General features: G+C 38.6%; 1 protein-coding gene across 18 annotated transcripts in view; it reads left to right on the top strand.

The window, feature by feature from the left end:
- The window catches only part of ANK2 (ankyrin 2), a 286,106-nt gene that overhangs the window by 117,909 nt on the left and 148,564 nt on the right, over positions 1-19,633 (top strand). For all 18 annotated transcript variants that reach the window (XM_070790805.1, XM_070790806.1, XM_070790804.1 and 15 more), the window contains exon 5: positions 18,285-18,383. In XM_070790805.1, the coding sequence (XP_070646906.1) occupies positions 18,285-18,383 (99 nt within the window). The remainder of the gene's footprint in view (positions 1-18,284; positions 18,384-19,633) is intronic.

The following is a 19,633-nucleotide window of genomic DNA, read 5'->3' as shown; positions in this document are numbered from 1 at the left end:
ATGACTGAATGGTTTCGCATGTTGTCTACATGAGTTTCTGAATCACTACATTATTCATTCTTTGAGGTTATATCTTAGGCAAGTTGTGAACTACATGTGTAAAGCAGCTGTTAAATATTGAGTATATCACGTGGGGCTGGTTATTTTAATGGATCTATTTTCTTTCTCAGTCTCAACACTGCTTGGAAGCACTGTCTGCTCTAACTCCGTGGCAGCTTTTAAGAGAGCTTAGATAAGGGTAAATCAACACAGATAAAACCCCATACTTAGTAAGGGAAGAGTTCTGTATTAAGGCTTTTATTGCCCTACTACTCTGTTATTCAAATATTACCAAACCTGTTTATATTGTGGAGTTTTGTTCTAATTTCTGTTGGTGTAATGTGTCTAGCATGATACAAAATGAGATGTTATTTATATCAAACAAAATGAGATGTTATGAGATGTTATTTATATTTATATAAATTGTTATTTATATAACAATTTATATAAAATTGTTAACATTGGATAAGAGGTAAGAATTGCAATGTAAGTCTGACCACTATTTTGAGTGACTGAGAAAACTTATAGCAAATATTTTGGAAACAAAGAAAAGGAAACTCTTACTTGGGAAAATTAAGAAAAAGATGTTTGAAACCCACTGGGGTTGGGTGTCTGCATGTACTCAACTATATGGTTTAATTTTTATATTAGCTTTCCAAGTACTTTAATTATAAAAATGGCAAAAAGTGACTGGCATTACTGAGCGAAGCAATGATGTCATTTGATTAAATATTTAAATTTTCTGGATACGTGTCTCAGGTAATAAAGAAATGCTACTTGATTGCATTCTATATTTATTAACAAAACTAAGTTTCTTAGTGGCAGCTGTTGACAGGATTATAAGAAATATGGCTTAACATTTGTTGGTCTAAATGAATCATATATTGTTCTGATGCTAGATGTATTTTTAAAAGACTTAGAGCAGCATTTTATTTTCTCAAAGGCAGCTGAGTAGAAATAAGAAAACTATTTAGTAAGCATTAATTTAATATTTTTATATAATGTGCAAGAGAAGTACTTATTACTCCCTTTATACTTATTTTGAGTATTTTAACCTGGTGAGTCAAAATTCTTTGATCCTTATTAGATTTAATCAACCTCAAAATAATAAAACAATAACCAATTAAGTTAGTGCTGCTGCTGCTGCTGCGTCGCTTCAGTCGTGTCCGACTCTGTGCGACCCCATAGACGGCAGCCAACCAGGCTTCCCCTCCCTGGGATTCTCCAGGCAAGAACACTGGAGTGGGTTGCCATTTCCTTCTCCAATGCATGAAAGTGAAAAGTGAAAGTGAAGTCGCGCAGTCGTGTCTGACTCTAGCGACCCCATGAACTACAGCCTACCAGGCTCCTCCGTCCATGGGATTTTCTAGGCAAAATTACTGGAGTGGGGTGCCATTGCCTTCTTCGAATTAAGTTAGTACTATAGCTTAATTTGGGGCTTCCCTGGTGGCTCAGACAGTAAAGAATCTGCCTGCAGTGTGGAGACCGAGGTTTGATCGCTGGGTAGGGAGAATACGCTGGAGTAAGGAATGGCTACCCACCTCACTTTCCTTGACTGGAGAATTCCATGGACACAGAAACCTGGCCGGCTATAGTCCATGGGGTTGCAAAGGGCTGGACATGACTAAGACTAATGCTTTAACTTTTCATAGCTTAATCCAGGGCTTCCCAGGTGGCACTAGGTGTAAATAACCCTCTCTGCCAATGAAGGAGAAGTAAGAGACGTGGATTCGATCCCTGGGTGAGGAAGGTCCCCTGAAGAGAGCATGGCAACAACCCACTCTAGTATTCTTTGCTGGAGAAACCCATGGACAGAGGAGCCTGGTTGAGCTACAGTCCATAGGGTTGTAGGGTTGCAAAGAGTCAGATGTGACTGAAGCAACTTAGCGTGCATGCATAGCTTAACTCAAAATAATTATTTCAGTTTTAGGGATTTTACTCTGCTGAGGGAAAATAAAAGCACCCTTCAGTGATTGTTACCGGCTTAATTTTCTCAATCTCTTGGACCTGTACAATAGTCGATATTTTTGCTTTTGGAGGTGACACATTTCTTGATTCAAAGGTTTTGGGTCATTATGAAGCTGCCCCAAAATGCACATTTTTTAAAGCACCTGCTACATATACCAAGTAAATTGTATTACAAACTAAAGTTCTGAACCTAATAATCCATGTTATTCAGCAATTTGAACATCTAGAAAAGTGTACTTAAAGCCTATGTATCAGATAATTCCACTTAATTTCAGTATTCAAATATTAATTAACTTTATGTTAAATTTTCATCTTTGATGTTTAGGCAATTTTATTACTTCTATAGAGATTAGTTTTACTAAAACATTTGCAAATTTAATTTTAGTTTTTTTTATCATTAAAATCATTTACTACACATGCAACATAAAAACATTTATATAGATTATTATATAAATTTTATGTGATTAGTGAGAAAGCATTTAATCCAGGAGTACATAAATTTGCCATTTCTAACAATAGTTTAAATAAAAGTTAGCATTTATATGTGCAAAAACAGTAATGGGAGAAAACCTACCACTGAATACCTTAGTTTGTATTTGCCATTCACACAGAAATATTTTAAATCCTAGGCTTGGAAGAACAAATTTATTTCCTTACTGAAAATGACCCATTTGCCTTTTTGTAGTTTAACCTCATTCTTAAAAGTCTAATTATATTTTTATTTTTTCAGTTTTATTGAAAAAAATGTTTCAGTTTTGTTGATCACGTAAGCTTAAGGTGTATAGTGTGATGGTTTGATTTACATATACTTTGAATAGTTACCACATAGTTTCAGCTGACATCCACCTTTTCATATAGACATGATAAAAGGAATAAGAAAGAAAATAAAATTTTTCTCCTTGTGATGAGAACTCATAGGATTTACTGTCTTAACAGCGTCCTGTATACCATACAGTAGTGTTAGCTATAGTCATCTTGTAGATTGCATCCTTATTAATATTTCTATTTCTGTGATATACTTTGTAATACTCCGGATTTCCTGGAATATGCTGTAGTTTAAACCAATGGCAATGTAAGCTTTATTTTAGTGTAGGTGTCTGTATCAACTAGGATGCCCTTAATTGCAAACAAGAAAAAACTTACTTCATATTTGGGTAAATAAAAAAGGGACTTTCTTAGTTTTCATAAGTACAGCGTTCAAATGCAGCCATGCCATGTCTGCTGCTCAGTCACGTTCAACTCTTTGGGATCCCATGGACTGTAGCCCGCCAGGTTCCTCTGTCCATGGAATTTCCCAGGCAAGAATACTGGAGTGGGGTGCCATTTCCTACTCCAGGGATCTTCCTGATCCAGGAATCCAACCAGCATCTCTTGTACCTCCTGTATTGGCAGGCAGATTCTTGACCACTGTGACACCTGGGAAGCCCTCAATGTTGAAATAGATGAATGCTAAACTCCAGTACTAGATTATTTTTGTTGTTTCCCCCCGCCTCCCCTGCCAGGTATTCATAGCCAAGAGCTCAGATTCACTCTTTCTCTATGCTGTGATTTCTGTAGCTTTATTCTAGACTGGGTTTCCTTGTGGATCTAAGATTAGAGCCAGGCATTTTCCTGCTCAGGGTTAAAATAAGGGAACTCTGCTCCAGCTTTCCATAAGAAAATCCTGAGTCTGACTGATTGGGCCATCTTAATTCTCTTGGCCAAAGTTGAGACACTAATTATATGTAAGAGAATGAAAAGTGTTGATTGTCTTAAGTCATCTGATACTCTTCCTGGAGCTAGACGATGAGGAGAGAAGTTCAATTTTGTTGGAATTACATGAACTGTGTCAGGAAAGACACAGATATCTAGAGTATCTCTTAGATGGTCTAAAAGGAAACCAGAATGCTTTTTAAAAAAGTGGAAGATTTCAACTGTAGCATCCATTAAAACTATGTATTTAAATCAACTGAAAAAAAAAAAAGTAGAAGGATCCTGGGTAGGCATCAACCTACTGCCATATCCTGGGCATTCCATTAAAAAAACTTCATTTGCTTTCTTCAGTTTTAAAATGCCATTTACTTTCTTTTAAAATGCATTTGCTTCCTCTATGTTTATTTAAAAATTCATTTGACTTCTCATTTTTTGTTTGCAAATTCAAGAACATAAACTGTGTAATTATTCAGTAGTGGCTTAACAATGTAATGAGATATCTGTTTACCTTTGTAAAGTATAACATGGAGATGAATGTTTTCAGTATTTTGGAATTCTGTGAGAATGAATAGAACATCACCAGCTACCTTAGCTCCTTTGTAGAATGAACTGGTGCTATGTCACCTGTTAAATTTAAATTTTTAAATGAGAAAGGAGAAAAGCACAAATCTAAGCTCTTGGTAGTTGTTAGGAACTGAGGGTAAACTGTTAGTCAGAAGCTCTTTATTAGGTGCTTACTGTGTACTCAGCAGAGTTCTCATTGCTGTGGAAGATTCTGAACAAGTGTGAGGCAGGAAGCTGCTTTAAAAAGTGTATAGGCTACCTGCAAAGTCCAGGCAAGCACACAAGAAAAGGTGAATAACAGAAGATGGTAGACAGTTTGGTATAACTTGTATGGAACTGGCTATATTATAGAGGGGCTTCCCTGATAGCTCAGATGGTAAAGAATTCCTTTATAATGCAAGAGACCTGAGTTCGATTCCTGGGTTGGGAAGACCCCCCCTGGAGAAGGGAATGGCTCCCTCTTCCAGTATTCTTGCCTGGAGAATCCCATGGACAGAGGAGCCTAGTGGGCTACAGCCCATGAGGTCACAAGTCAGACACAACTGAGCGACTAACACAACCACATAGAGAGGACGGTTGAAATTGGCTAAATTCTGTTAATGAAAAATTCTCAGAGAACTGAGCCCAGCATTGAGAAGGAGCTAAGGTCTGCAGAGGGGAAATTGAAACAGAAGACTTTCCACATGGGAAGATTAATTACAACAATGGCAGAAGGTACAGTTGAGCTTGGTGAGTGTAGAAACACTGATGAGAGGCTGGTCTGGAATGACACCCTATTACGCATTGAAGGTTTGTTCTTAATATGACAGTGGGTGAGGATAGAAAAGGTCTTTGTCCTTAGCTGTGGTCTTTGATTATGGTCAGTAAGATGACAGTCTTACTGTGCAAGAAAGTGTTGAATATAGTTTTAAAGAAATTGGCTCAGGTTGATGTATAAGGTGTACTGGAGTGAGTAACTTGAAATATGTAAAATAAGTCATATACTTTCTTGGTAATTTATCCATGAGAAGGTGACAAGAGTGGTTGTAGGAATCCAGTATTTTCAGTTGTGTTTCTGATTACTGGCAAAATCCAGACATCATATAATACTGTCTGTTAAATTTGCTGCTAAAAACATGGCAGATTAGTGTAATAGGAAGAACATGAGCTCTAGAATTAGTTATACGTGGGTTCAAATCCCAGGTTAGCACCCTTCTTTTTTTTTAAGTTTTTTTGATGTGGACTATTTAAAAAGTCTGTTTTCAATTTGTTACAGTATTGCTTCTGTTTTTTCTTTTTGGCCATGAGGCATGTAGGATCTTAGCTCCTGAACCAGGGGTTGAACCCACAACCCCTGTATTGGAAGGTGAAGCCTTATCCACTGGACCACCAGGGAAATCCCTAGTCATGCTTCTTAATCCCTGTGAATATTAATTTCTTTGAGTCATATAGAGATGTATGACTTACTGCACTCGGCTCTTAGGGTTAAATAGCAAATGTAAAGTATGTAGCCTTCTCTCTCCTCACACCCCCTACCCTAAATTTCTTAGTCACTGGAAATAAAGACTGGAAGAATTCTTATGCCTAAGAGTGCACTTGGACATTCTTCATCAAGCATCATTTCTAATGCTGTCACCTCTAGTGAAGAGTCTAAGAGAAGGCTCGTTGTCCGATTACTAGAGAAAAGTCTGTTCTCTGAGACAATGGAATTCTGGTTGAAGGGGACAGCTGAGGGGAGAGGAAGGAGCACTGTATTTGGAGTCGTTCAGGGTTCAGACCCTGATCGTACCACTTGTGCTGTGCCCTTGGGTGAACTGACTGTGCACTATGATCTTTTTAAAAATATTTATTTATTTGGCAGCATGTGCTATCTGTGTTGCATCAGGTAGGATCTTTTGTTGCAGTACACAGACTCTCTAGTTGTGCCGCTCAGGCTTCGTGGCTCCAAGGCGTGTGGGATCTTAGTTCCCTGGTTTGGGATCAAACCCGTGTCCCTTTCAGTGCAAGGCAGATTCTTAACCACTTGACCAGCAAGGAAGCCCCAGCCATCGTCTTAAATGACCTTAATAACATAGGGTGGGGATGAAACACAATGACATAGCAAACACTTCATAAACTTTAACCTTCCTAGAAAAATTTAGTATTAATCGTTTAGTGTCATGTAATAGTTTAGCTATAATCCTTTAAAGAGGACCTTTGGAGAAAAGATGGTTATAATAACATACAATATCCTAACCCTTGTAAGGAATTGTCATGTTTAGATTATCTGAGAAAATTTATATGACATTTTAATTAATAAAATGCCTTCTTAACTACTAAGCAAGTGTATAATTGTATCTTTTGTTCTTTTGCCCTAAGCACACCCCCGAAGTACACAAAGTAGCCTTTATTTTTGTGACTGCAGTTAGTACTCCTTGGCTTTTTACATCCTTTGCAGCTGTGCATTTACGGTATATTTAGGCAAATAATTTGAATCATCCTGACTTTAAACTATGTGATAATTTGGGGATGCTTTCTAACCTTATCCCTCATAATGCTAATTCAAAAGAAGAAGATGATGCATAGTATTTGGAATAGAAACTAGAGGAGTAATTCCTAACCAGTGCTAACTGGTATATGACAGAGCCTCTGAGCACGTCATAGCTGAGGCTGCTGAATAATTCTGCTCTGTGAAAAAGCTAAATGTTGATAGTGACCTTCCTGCAAAAGACTGAAGGTTTCATCAAAAAGGAAATTCTACTTTCGCTGAGTTCAAACCCAGAGTTATTTATGTGCTCAGTCGTGTCCGACTCTTTGTGGCCCCATGGACTGGAGCCCGCCAGGCTCCTCTGTCTGTGGAGTTTTCCAAGCAAGAATACAGCAGGGTTGTCGTTTCCTTCTCCAGGGAATCTTCCCTACCCAGGGATAGAACCCAGGTCTGCCGACTCTGACGACTCCTGCACTGGCAGGTGGATTCTTTACCACTAGCGCCACTTGGGAAGCCCAGAGCCATTTATAGCCATTACCATTTTCTACTTTTAGGACTGATTGTGTAACTTGTTGATGAGCTTTCCAGTAGATATGGAGAGTATATGTAATGTTTTATCCACTGGCAAATGACACAGGGAATTAAGAGTATTATAAATATTTAAAGCTGCAGTTTTCAAACTCTGAAATATAGATTGCTCCATCTAAGCAAATATATGCAAACTGCCTACTCACTCATTTCTTCTTATTATTGCAAAGACTGTATCATTTTTGATTGTAGAATGCTAAAGGAAAAGTAACACGTTACTATGAAATTATGCTGCTCTGTCTTTTGTGTTTTCAAACAATGATAACTCATAAAACTCACTATTCTACTAGGAGGAACCCTGATATACCTCCTTGGAACACAACAGTTTATAAACGATTGTCCTGGTAGTCTGCAAATAAGGAAGACATTGTTGAACAGTTGTAACTCTCTCAACATCAAACAGAGGACCCCTGTTTATTTAATATTTTATTTTCAAAGTTTGTAGGTTAGATAGCATTTGAAGAAAGTTATATGATTAGAAAATTTGAAAAAACAAAACAAAACAAAATTAGGATCTGAATTTCTTTTGTAAACAGAAAGGGAGTAGTTTAGCGTAAGAGTGGTAAGAGACGTGGTCGGCAAGGTGGGCCATGGCCCGATCGTGTATGGCTTTGTTGGACGTTGCGTCAGTTAGTTATTGCTATGCAACAAATTATCCCAAAACGTGGTGGCCTAAAACAGTAATAAACACATGTTATTCATTAGGAATTCATTAGTAGCTTAACTGTGAAATTATGGCTCAGAGTCTCTTATGAGGCTGTAGTGAAGAGGCTGACCAGGGCTTTCCTGAGGCTGGAGGATTCACTCCCAAGATAGCCTTCTATCACGTGGTTGACAAGCCAGTGCTAATTGTTGGTGAGAAGTTTCAGTTCTTTCTCTTGTGAGTCTCTCCACAGGCTGTCTGAACGTTAACACGACCTGGCAGCTCATTTCCTTCAGAGCAGACAACCTGAGAGAGACCTAGTAATAGGATAGGGACTTTAAACCACAGCCCCAGGACTCACACATCTCAGTTCCACCATAATCAGTGCATTGGAAACGAAGTATTAATTGGCCCACACTTGAGGGAAAGAGAATTACGCTCCACCTTTTGAAGGGAGGAGTGTCAAAGAATTTGCAGACACATTTTGTTTTATTTTTGTGTATGAATTAAAAATTTTTCTTTATATTTTTATTTTTCAAGATACCGTTGCCAATAACACAGTTCTTTTCCAGAATTCTGTCGTGATATATACATAAGATTTGAGCTTCTAGACATATGCAGTGCTCTTTTTTGGTAAATTTTTATTTTATATTGGAGAATACTTGATTGATTTACAATGCTGTGTTAGTTACAGTTGTACAGCAAAGTGATTCCCTTATACATATACCTATGTCTATTCTTTTTGAGGATTTTCATATACATACCACTATATATAAAATAGATAATAAGAACCTACTTTACAGCATAGGAAGCTCTGCTCAATATTCTGTAATAAACTTTATGGGAAAAGAATAGGCAGACATATTTTAAAACCAGGACAGACATAAAAAAATCTTGGGTCCTATTCCACTTTACTGATTCATCCACTGTTAAGCATTGTTATGGGTACAGATGAGGCCTCCCAGGGAGGGTGACACTTGTGTCAGGGCTTGGAAGATGAGAAGGAAAGGGTTAGAGATCCTGAGCATCTTTGCCTCTGCTGTGCCATTTACTTCCAACTGACCTCCTGTTCCAGGCTTCCCAGGTGGCTCAGAGGTAAAGAATCTGCCTGCCAATGCAGGAGATGTGGGTTCGATCCCTGGGTTGGGAAGATCCCCTGGAGAAGGGAACGGCAACCCACTCCAGTTTTCTTGTCTGAGAGTCTCATGCACAGAGGAGCCTGGTGGGCTACAGTCCTTGGGATCACAAAGAGTTGGATATGACTTATCAGCTAAACAATAGCAAACCTTCTGGTCTCTGCTTAACCTCTTTCGCTGCCCCGTCCACTTGAAAGTTCACTCAGTCTCCAGGTTAAAATTTCCTCATTGTAAAATGATGAGTCTCCTTTTAGATATAACATTTTCATCTAGAAAAATAGGACCTTTTTTTAATCATTGAAATATACTTAATTTTAGCAGCATAGTGCTGAAATTAAGAACAAATAAAATGATAATGAGCAGTTATAAAGAAATTAATTTATACACCATCTGAAGTTTCCACAATCATTTTCTACTCTTTTAGCTCACTCTTGATTTATAAAATTACCTGAAGCATATCTTTAGCTGGGTAGTAATATGCTAAATGTGAATTGCCGTTTTCTGTTAGAAGCCTAAGAGATCTTTGAATTTTTCCTTTTAATTTTTAGACCTGTAAGAATCTTGACTTTTCACAGAAAAACCACATCTCTTGAGAGATAGAGAAAATGAAACAAGAAAAAAAAAAGCTGCAAAGAATGTTTCATTTTCTCTGGATCTACCCTCTTGATTTCATTAGTTCCTGATTTCCTCTCAGATCTGTGTGCTTAGGCCAATGATACCATTTTTCAGTGTTAATTGCTCACTCTTTAGTGCTCTGAGAGCATTTTATTCATGTTTCTCTGTTGGTAATTATAATGTGTCTTGTGCTATGATTCTGTATATGTGTAGTAATCAATGAATTCTGTTGCATTTTCTGCTCTTGAGGGCAGGAACAATATTATATTCATAATTGTTACTCTCAAAGTACCTAGTCCAGTGCTAAAGTGAAAAACTTTAGAACAAATCTGGTGCTGTTAAAAAAGACCTTTTTTTTGAACTTTTCATTATTGTAAAAATTATTTTGATCTGAGAAGATAACTGGACTTACTTTGTTAATCACTTCTCAATATGTATAACCTTTAAATCATTATGTTATGCACCCGAAGCTAATTAATATGTCAATTATATCTAATTAAAAAAATACCTATTGAATTGAATGGTAACATTGACTCTTATGTTAAGATAAAAGTGATTTTGTATGATCAACCATTTCAAATCATCCAACGGATAAATCTTAATTTGTGTAATAGAAGAATAAGGTTATATGTTCTGGCACAATTAAGTCTGAAAAGTTAAGATTTGTTAAAAATTGGTGATAATAATAGCTCTTAGAGTTTTGGTCCTTATCTAAAACTTTGATTCTAATCCATTCATTACTTTTCATACTCACTTATCTGTTGCTGTATAATTTCTTTGAAATGACATATAGATAGCATTAGATTGATTGCATTAAAATGTTCCCCAAACTGCAATAAATCTACGTTTGATAGGAAAATTATTAGCTCATGTTAATTCAATTTTCCAAAATAATCCAATTACCAAAAAAATTTCTCTCCAATGACTAAAACCTCATTACTGGTTTATAGTTATATCACTAACGAAAGTAGGAAAAATATTTTTGGTAATATTGCAAGTGTTTGAATTCTCCAAAATATAATTTCTGGATTTGAAGAAAACTCTTTTAACTTTTCAATAAATCTGAGAAATGTTATAATGACTAATAAATCATGCATACTGAAACCACTTCCAATCTTTAAGTGGCATATAAATACATATAAATAGTTAATGACAGTTCAAAATCCCCAAATCATATTAAATATTTCTAATCCTCATTTCTCATCTGAATTATTACAAAAATCTTCTTTCTACTCTTCCAGACTCTTCTCTGACCACTTTCTAATTCATCCTCCCCATTCTGGCAACTTAATCTCTTTAAAATGCAAATGTGAATATGTCAGACCCCTGCTTAAAACCCTTTGTGTGTGCATGCGAAGTCACTTCATTCATCTGTGTGACATTATGGACTGTATCCCGCTAGGCTCCTTTGTCTGGGATTGTCCAGGCAAGATTACTAGAGCGGTTTGCCATGCTCTCCTCCAGAGGATTTTCCCAACCCGGGATGGAACATGCGTCTCTTAATGTCTCTTGCACTGGCAAGAAGATTCTTTACTACTAGCGCCACCTAGGAAGCCCTAAAACCCTTCAGTGACTCCCAAGACTTAAGAATAAAATTCAGATGCCTTTGAGTGATGAATGGGTGCTGACCCCTGCCTGTCTCAGCCTGTTCTCGCCTGTCACAGTGAATTTTCTGGAAATCCCTATACGGTCAGGATTTTCTCTTCTCATGGGCTTTCCTCTGTTTGGAAAACCTTCCCTACTTCTGTGCCTAAATTCTGTGTTTTTTAGCTTGAAAAGTCACTGGAAGTGATCTTGCTCAGTTGTGTCCGACTCTCTGCTACCCCATGGACTGTAACCTACCAGGCTTCTCCGTCCATGGGATTCTCCAACAAGAGTACTGAAGTGGGTTGCCATTTCGTTCTCCAGGGGATCTTCCCAACCGAGGGATTGAACCCGGGTCTCCCGCATTCCAGGCAGACGCTTTAACCTCTGAGCCACAAGCCAAATCACTCCCAATGTCTTCCAAGTGTCACTCCCAGAGTTTCCTTCAGATATAATTTTTTTATTCAGTTGACTTCTATGTCCCTTTATGTTCTCCTTGTATCCAACACATAATTTTTTTTTAAAAGAAACTTAACTAGATATGTGCTCACTGAATTGTAATACTGTTGTTTGCTTACTTGTCCATCTCAGCTTCTGGACCATGAGCCCCTCATAAACAGGGAGCTTTCATTTCTGAATCACTGGAGCTGAGCACAATGCCTGGCAGTGAAGTTACCAAACACAGTTTTGTTTAGTGAATAAATATAAATGAATGGCAAATAATTAATAATTGCTATGGAGAGGAACAGCATTCAAAATATTTAATAACCACTTGGTAGAGGCTGCTGTTGGTCACCTTGGAACTACCCTGACAACAAATATTTAATTTGTTGTATTTATTTATTTTAAAATATGTATTTATTTCTTTGTCTGTGCCAGGTCTTAGTTGCGGCATGCAGGATCTTTAGTTGCGGCATGTGGGATCTAGTTCCCTGACCAGGGATTGAACCCAGGCCCCCCTGTATTGGGAACGTGCAGTTTTAACCACTGGACCACCAGGGCAGTCCCTCTGACTTTTTGATACCAACAAGGAGGAAATATCAAATGTATATTTTGATGCCTACATGCAGTCAGACTATTACAGGAAAACATGGAGACATAATTTACTGGAAAGTACTTGTATACATGGACACAGGAGCCATTAATCCTGTGTTGAGGACCTATCAATGTAGGAAGATAAAAGCTTCCCTATAAAACTGACAGTGGTGTTAAAGTGTTGCCATGCCCTTTCCCAGTTACCCAGATGTGTTTCATATTGTCTGGTAGACTAATTCTTACTAAATAGCATCAGTAAGTGAAGGAAGGATAATTTCCAACATCTTTAGCACCTGTAGTAAATCTTTACTGCCTTCTTACTTCACACATTTAGTAACAGTAAATAGCTCCCCTTCCTTCTTAGCAAAGATGATGTCTTAGCTCATGTGTCCTTCATCTTTTCCATACACTGTCTCAAATATTGCAAAAGCTGATTAATCCCATATTTCAATTTCTGTCCCCTGCCATCCCAAACCAAGGCATCTGTGGTCACCAGAGTGACCTGTCCAAAATGCAGATGTGATCCCTGCCAAAAGCCATGTCGTTTTCTGCATTGCCTAAAGGTAGTTTAAAAACAATTTTTTTTCTTAAATGCATGTGTGTTGATTTCATATCTGGATACTCCACTTCAGGGGAGGCAGGGTAGTCCCTAGGGTTTCGTATAAGTTTCACAGGAGATTCTATCACACAGCCAGGCTGAGAATCACACATCCAGAGGATCAGGTCCTTTATAGGGAAGAAGGCTCTCCATGGACTGCCTCCTGCCTGTTGCTTCCAGCTCACTTAATACCTGTGAGATTTTGGCAAGGTTACCTAATACTTGAGCCCCAGATGCCTTATTGCAAATGGGGATAATAATACCAGTGTTACAGCACAATTTTAAATATTCGAGATAGTATTGGGCCTTTTAATTTATCACCTGATAAAAACCTGAACTGAGACTCTTAATAATTACTCCAAGATACTGTTCATAACTTAGACCATCCCAGACAACTGAGACATGTGGTCATAGTAATTTGAAGCCATATATTCAAAGCATTTCTCACAGTGAATGATATATAGCATGTGTTCAGTAAATCATTTTTATTTTCATTGTTCTTCACATTGGCATCCCGCACTCTGCTGGAAGCCCTTGCATGCTGAGGTTGGGGCACAAAGAGCAAATGGTCATCAGGGTGCCCCCTAACCAAGATCCTGGACATTTGTCACTGCCTTTCCCCCCTAGACACTATACACTGTCACCGTTGATATTTCTCTGTTTTTAGATTTTGCCTTTTCTTGTCTATTATTCTAGTCTACCATTAACGCTTACAGGGCCCAAGACAAGAGTGCAAAAGAGGTCCACTCATAGCATATTTTTAAATTAAAAGTTATGTATCAAGCTAATACATTATCAAATCCTGCTACCTTGGGTTTCCCCAGGGGCTTAGCAGTAAAAAATCCACCTGTGATGCAGAAGATGCAGGAGACATGGGTTCAATCCCGGGTCAAGAAGATCCCCCAGAGGAGGGCATGGCAACCCACTCCAGTATTCTTGCCTGGAGAATCCCATGGACAGAGGAGCCTGGCAGACTACAGTCCATAGGGTTGCAAAGATTTGGACATGACTGAAGAAACTGAACATGCACACATCCTCCTATATTCATAAATATATCTTTCTAGCAATATGATAGGTCCGAATTTAGACTTCTTAAAAACCCTGGAGTTCATTCTTTGCAGGATTGGGACTGATTCTGGACTCTGGCCCCTTCCCCTTCCTCACCCTAGGCTCCATCCATACCACAGGAACATCATGTGTAAAGGTGTAGACACCTCAGCCTGTACATTCAGGCTCTGTTCATCTGTTACTTGCACTCTTCCTCACAAAAACATCTAGTAGTGTGTGTTAGACTCCTGTTGCTGCTGTAACAGTTATCACAAATTCAGTGACTTAACACAATTCATTCTTCGTATATTAACACACGTGTATGCAATCTAGAAAGATGGTGCTGATGAACCTATTTGCAGGGCAGCAATGGAGTTGCTTTTAGAAAAGGCAGAGGAACCAGAGATCAAATTGCCAACATCCACTGGATCATCAAAAATGCAAGAGAGTTCCAGAAAAGCATTTATTTCTGCTTTATTGACTATGCCAAAGTCTTTGACTGTGTGGATCACAATAAACTGTAGAAAATTCTGAAAGAGATGGGAATACCAGACCACCTGACCTGCCTCTTGAGAAACCTGTATGCAGGTCAGGAAGCAAAGTTAGAACTGGACACAGAACAATAGACTGGTTCCAAATAGGAAAAGGAGTACGTCAAGGCTGTATATTGTCACCCTGCTTATTTAACTTATATGCAGAGTACATCATGAGAAATGCTGGGCTAGAAGAAGCACAAGCTGGAATCAAGATTGCCAGGAGAAATATCAGTAACCTCAGATATGCAGAAGACACCACCCTTATGGCAGAAAGTGAAGAGGAACTTGAAAGCCTCTTGATGAAAGTGAAAGAGGAGAGTGAAAAAGTTGGCTTAAAGCTCAACATTCAGAAAACTAAGATCATGGCATCTGGTCCCATCACTTCATGGCAAATAGATGGGGAAACAGTGGAAACAGAGTCAGACTTTATTTTGGGGGGCTCCAAAATCACTGCAGATGGTGACTGCAGCCATGAAATTAAAAGAGGCTTAGTCCTTGGAAGGAAAGTTATGACCAACCTAGATAGCATATTGAAAAGCAGAGACATTACTTTGCCAACAAAGGTCAAGTCAAGGCTATGGTTTTTCCAGTGTTCATGTATGGATGTGAGAGTTGGACTGTGAAGAAAGCTGAGCACCAAAGAATTGATGCTTTTGAACTGTGGTGTTGGAGAAGACTCTTGAGAGTCTCTTGTACTGCAAGGAGATCCAACCAGTCCATCCTAAAGGAGACCGGTCCTGGGTGTTCATTGGAAGGACTGATGCTGAGGCTGAAACTCCAATACTTTAGCCACCTCATGCAAAGAGTTGACTCATTGGAAAAGACTCTGATGCTGGGAGGGATTGGGGGCAGGAGGAGAAGGGGACAACAGAGGATGAGGTGGCTGGATGGCATCACCGACTCGATGCACATGAGTTTGAGTGAACTCTGGGAGTTGGTGATGGACAGGGAGGCCTGGCGTGCTGCAATTCATGGGGTCGCAAAGAGTCGGACACGACTGAGCCACTGAACTGAACTGACTGAACTGAATGGAGTTGCAGACATAGAGAATAAACTTGTGAACACAGTAGGAAGGAAGGAGAGGATGGGATGAATGGAGAGAATAGCATGAAAACGTATGCATTACCATATGTAAAATAGATGACCAGTGGGATTTGCTGTATGTCTCAGTGAGCCCAAACCAGTGCTCTGCGACAACCTAAAGGGGTGGGATGGGATGGAAGGAGGGAAGGAGGTTCAAGAGGGATGGAATATAAGTATACCTAAGGCTGATTCATGTTGATGTATGGCGGAAAGCAACACAATGTTATAAAGCATCCTTCAATGAAAAATGTCAAAGTGTAGTAAAAAAAAAACCCACAACTTATTCTTTTATTAGTCTTTTATAATTTTAGAAGTCTGAAGTCCAAAATCAGTCCTAATCACAGGGTTAATGCCAAGGTGCTGGCACTGCTGATTCCTACTGAGTGTTCTGAATAAATCTCTCCTTTCTGACCTACTGCCTCCCTCTTGTAAAAACCTTCTGTGATTACATCAAGCCCACCTGGGTAATTCAGGTTACTCTCCTCATCTCAAAATCTTTAACTTAATCACATCTGCAAGATTCCTTTTACCATTATAGGTAGCATTTCCACGTTCTGGGGATTAGGGTGTGCACATATTGAGGACCATTTTTCAACCCTGCAGGGTGTGCATGCCAGTGGACCCTTGAGTGGATGATCCCAAGGAAGCAGTCTGAGCAGCGCTGAGGCACGCTTGGGGCTGCATGGGACGCAACTCTGGGTGGCGGCATGTCTGATGTGTGATCTGAGGGCAGGGGAGCTGCAGGATCAGAGAGGGCATGTCCCCTTAGCCCTCTGGATCCCTTACCCTCCTCAGCTAGAGGAGGTCCCTTTAAAGTCCACGACCCAAGACAGAAGCCTAAGGATGGCCCGTGGCTCCTTCCCCCTGCCATCTGGCAGCCACAGTCTATTTACCTTTCTCCTGATCCACATACAAGGTTCTGAGGGAAACATGTAAGCAAATTATTTTATTCTGCTCCAAGTTCTTTTTTTCTTTTTGCATCCCTGCCTTTTACTTGTCGTGAAAGAGCCCCAGTCCACACCCACTCATTGTTTGTAACCATCCTCACTGGCTTTCCCTTCCTTTGAATCGCTAATTCTATCCTTCCGCCACCTCTTCAGTTCTTAAAATACACTAGATTTCACCTGTTTTCTGTGTTTTTTTAAAAATATGCCCTCCAGCTAGCAAGTTATTCCTGAATCCTACAAAACTGTTAGTTCATTCCTCTTGTAATATTTCTTTGTTTTAAAATTTTCACCACCATTTGAAACCTACAATTTTTCTTTGGTAATCAAATTTTAAATAACTTTTCTTATTCCACTTGTATTTGTGCATGCGTGCTCAGTTGCTCAGTCATGTCTGACTCTTTGTGACCCAGTGGACTGTGTGTGGCCTGCCAGGCTCCTCTGTCCATGGGATTTCCCAGGCAAAAATACTGGAGTGCGTTGCCATGCCCTCCTCCAAGGGATCTTTCCACCCAGGGATCAAACCCATGTCTCCTGCATTGGCAGATGGGTCTTTACCACTGAGCCACCTGGGAAGCCCATTCTACTCATACCCTTGTGTGTTTGTATTTTGCTGTGTCCTGACCATTTTCAATAACATTTCCACACTTATACAATGTATACGGAAGAATTTTTCAAAAAAGCCATTTTTCTTTCCTTGTAAGTTTTTGAAACTCCCTGAAGTTTCATCTGTATTTCTACTTACTCTCATTAATGCATTCAAGTTCTCAGGGAACCAACTGTGTTTAAGATTCTGACATAATTTTGAGAGAATGTTGAGTTTTGATAGTTTATGAATTATTTCATGTGTTTTTAAAAATAAAGCTTTATGAGTTTTTACCTTAATAAAATATTACATATTGCAAAGGTTCTAATGAAAAGAAAATTTGCCAGTTTAAACTTAGTTTCAAACTCATTTATAAAATGTAAATGCTTTGAAAAACTATGACTACATGATATTGTCATATTGCTGTGGAATGTTCTCCAGGAGGGCAGATGTCTGTCTTGTTTTTCATCATTTCCCAGCAATGGCCCAGCTACCAGTGCTTGGATTTTTGTAAATAATTGAATAAATGAATATGAGAATTAACAAATAATAGAATTTCAGAATGGATTTTAAAAAGTAAAGAGGGTTCAGTATAAATCATGCTACCTCAGTCAGAACATTGAAATACAGATTTTTAAATTTTCAATCAGATCTATAATTTCTCCCAGCCTATTTTGATATGAGTAACATTTTATACCTTTAAGAGTATTAAAATGTGTATATTCAAGATAATGATCATCTGTTTAAATGGCTTATGAATTGATAAATACAGGAGATATTACATTAACATTACTTTATATAGATAGTATATGTAATGAGAATTCTATATATTATAGAATTATATAGATATTTAGACACTAAATATCTTTAGTTTTAACACAGTGTTGGGTGATAAGAAATGTGAATCTCTGATACTGAAATGAAGGCAGGAAATGAGGGGGATATTTCTTCCATTTCTCCTCCTCCTTTGAAATATCTTAGGTGGAAATTGGTTAACTTTGATTTTGTCTAATTTTATGATGGTAAATGCAGGTATGACTTCTTCAGTGTGAAGGTATGTTATTTGTTTCAACATTTCAAAATTTTTCTTCATAGTATTCATTCTTTCCTTGTCTTGTATTCTTCCCTGGTTTAAACTTGTCAAATGATTGAAGATACCTGTTTCACTGTCTGTCCTCAGAATGGCTTCACTCCTTTATACATGGCTGCCCAAGAGAATCACATTGATGTTGTAAAATATTTGCTGGAAAATGGAGCTAATCAGAGCACCGCTACTGAGGTAAGACTGTCAGCTCTAAAGACTTGAATGTTTTTGACTTAATGTCCATTTTCTTCGTATCTAGCTGTAAAAGGTCTCCATTATCTTTATTTTAGGAATGTTTATATCACTATTGTACAACAGTGGCCATGAACGAGCAATCCAGTGCACAGTTCAATGAGTTTATAATTTGGGATTCATATCAATGTATTCTTATGTGAAATCACGCTTCCATCAATTTTGCCATTCTGTAGCTTTTTTGGAGCTTTATACCATTCTAAAATCAAATTATAGTAAATTCTACCCATCTCTTTTCATCAATATTTTATCTTTGTTAGGATCTAATACAATTCCTTAAAGGGGCTTTTTTTTAGTGATAAGCATTGATTCATAGTTCTTTGTATTTGTACAGTTTCATGAGGAATAGGACATCAGAAAGCTGTTCGTATTTCTGAAGTTTAAATTATGATGTGGTTGTATGAATGTGGTTATGGCAGCCACTGAGTAGAATGTTCAAAATCAATCCAGTCTCCAAATATTCAGGGCCTCCAGACATAAAAATGGTTTTGGAATGAGCCAACGTAGTGTTTCACTTTCCTTTCCCTGTGTGTGTCCTCCGATAAGCAGAACCTGCTTTGATTTTCCTTCTGATTTTTGCCCTAGGCAGATTAAGGAGTGAATTTAGTGACTGTTTGGAATAGTGATTTGTACCTGATGGTCAGGATGTTTTCAAGCTTGGGGAAAATGCTCAGGGGCCCCTGGAAGGTTGGGAGCAGGTGACACAGGAGAGGAAGAGAGGAGACCTCCATCGGGACATGCCTCTCCTCACCAATTTCAATCAGCTTTAACGTCCCTGGTTCTTGTTCTGTGGCTCCACTGACAAAACTTTAAAATTCCCGGCCTGGAGTGAAAGATGACTAATAGAAACTACCTCATTAATTTTTAATGTCTAAATGACCTCCTTTATGGGCAATTAAATCTCCAGATGAAATAAACACAACCTGCATTCTGTCCTGCATTGTGCGGAGAGGTCATTATAATCCATTGAATTCATGTCCAGGCCCTCTGATAGAAAGCTTTTTGTGGAGCCTCATAGTAACTTTCTGACAGCTTATTCTCATTAGCTAAAAACAATCCCGAGACATCACTATTAATGAGACCACATTTCCTGCTTATGACTGGAAAATACAACTGCTGCTGCTGCTAAGTCACTTAAGTCGTGTCCGACTCTGTGCGACCCCATAGACGGCAGCCCACCAGGCTTCCCCGTC

Source organism: Bos indicus, chromosome 6, assembly GCF_029378745.1.
Source record: "Bos indicus isolate NIAB-ARS_2022 breed Sahiwal x Tharparkar chromosome 6, NIAB-ARS_B.indTharparkar_mat_pri_1.0, whole genome shotgun sequence".
NCBI lineage: Eukaryota > Metazoa > Chordata > Mammalia > Artiodactyla > Bovidae > Bos > Bos indicus.
The sequence above is the reverse complement of the archived record's forward strand: the minus strand, read 5'-3'. Positions and strand labels throughout refer to the sequence as shown.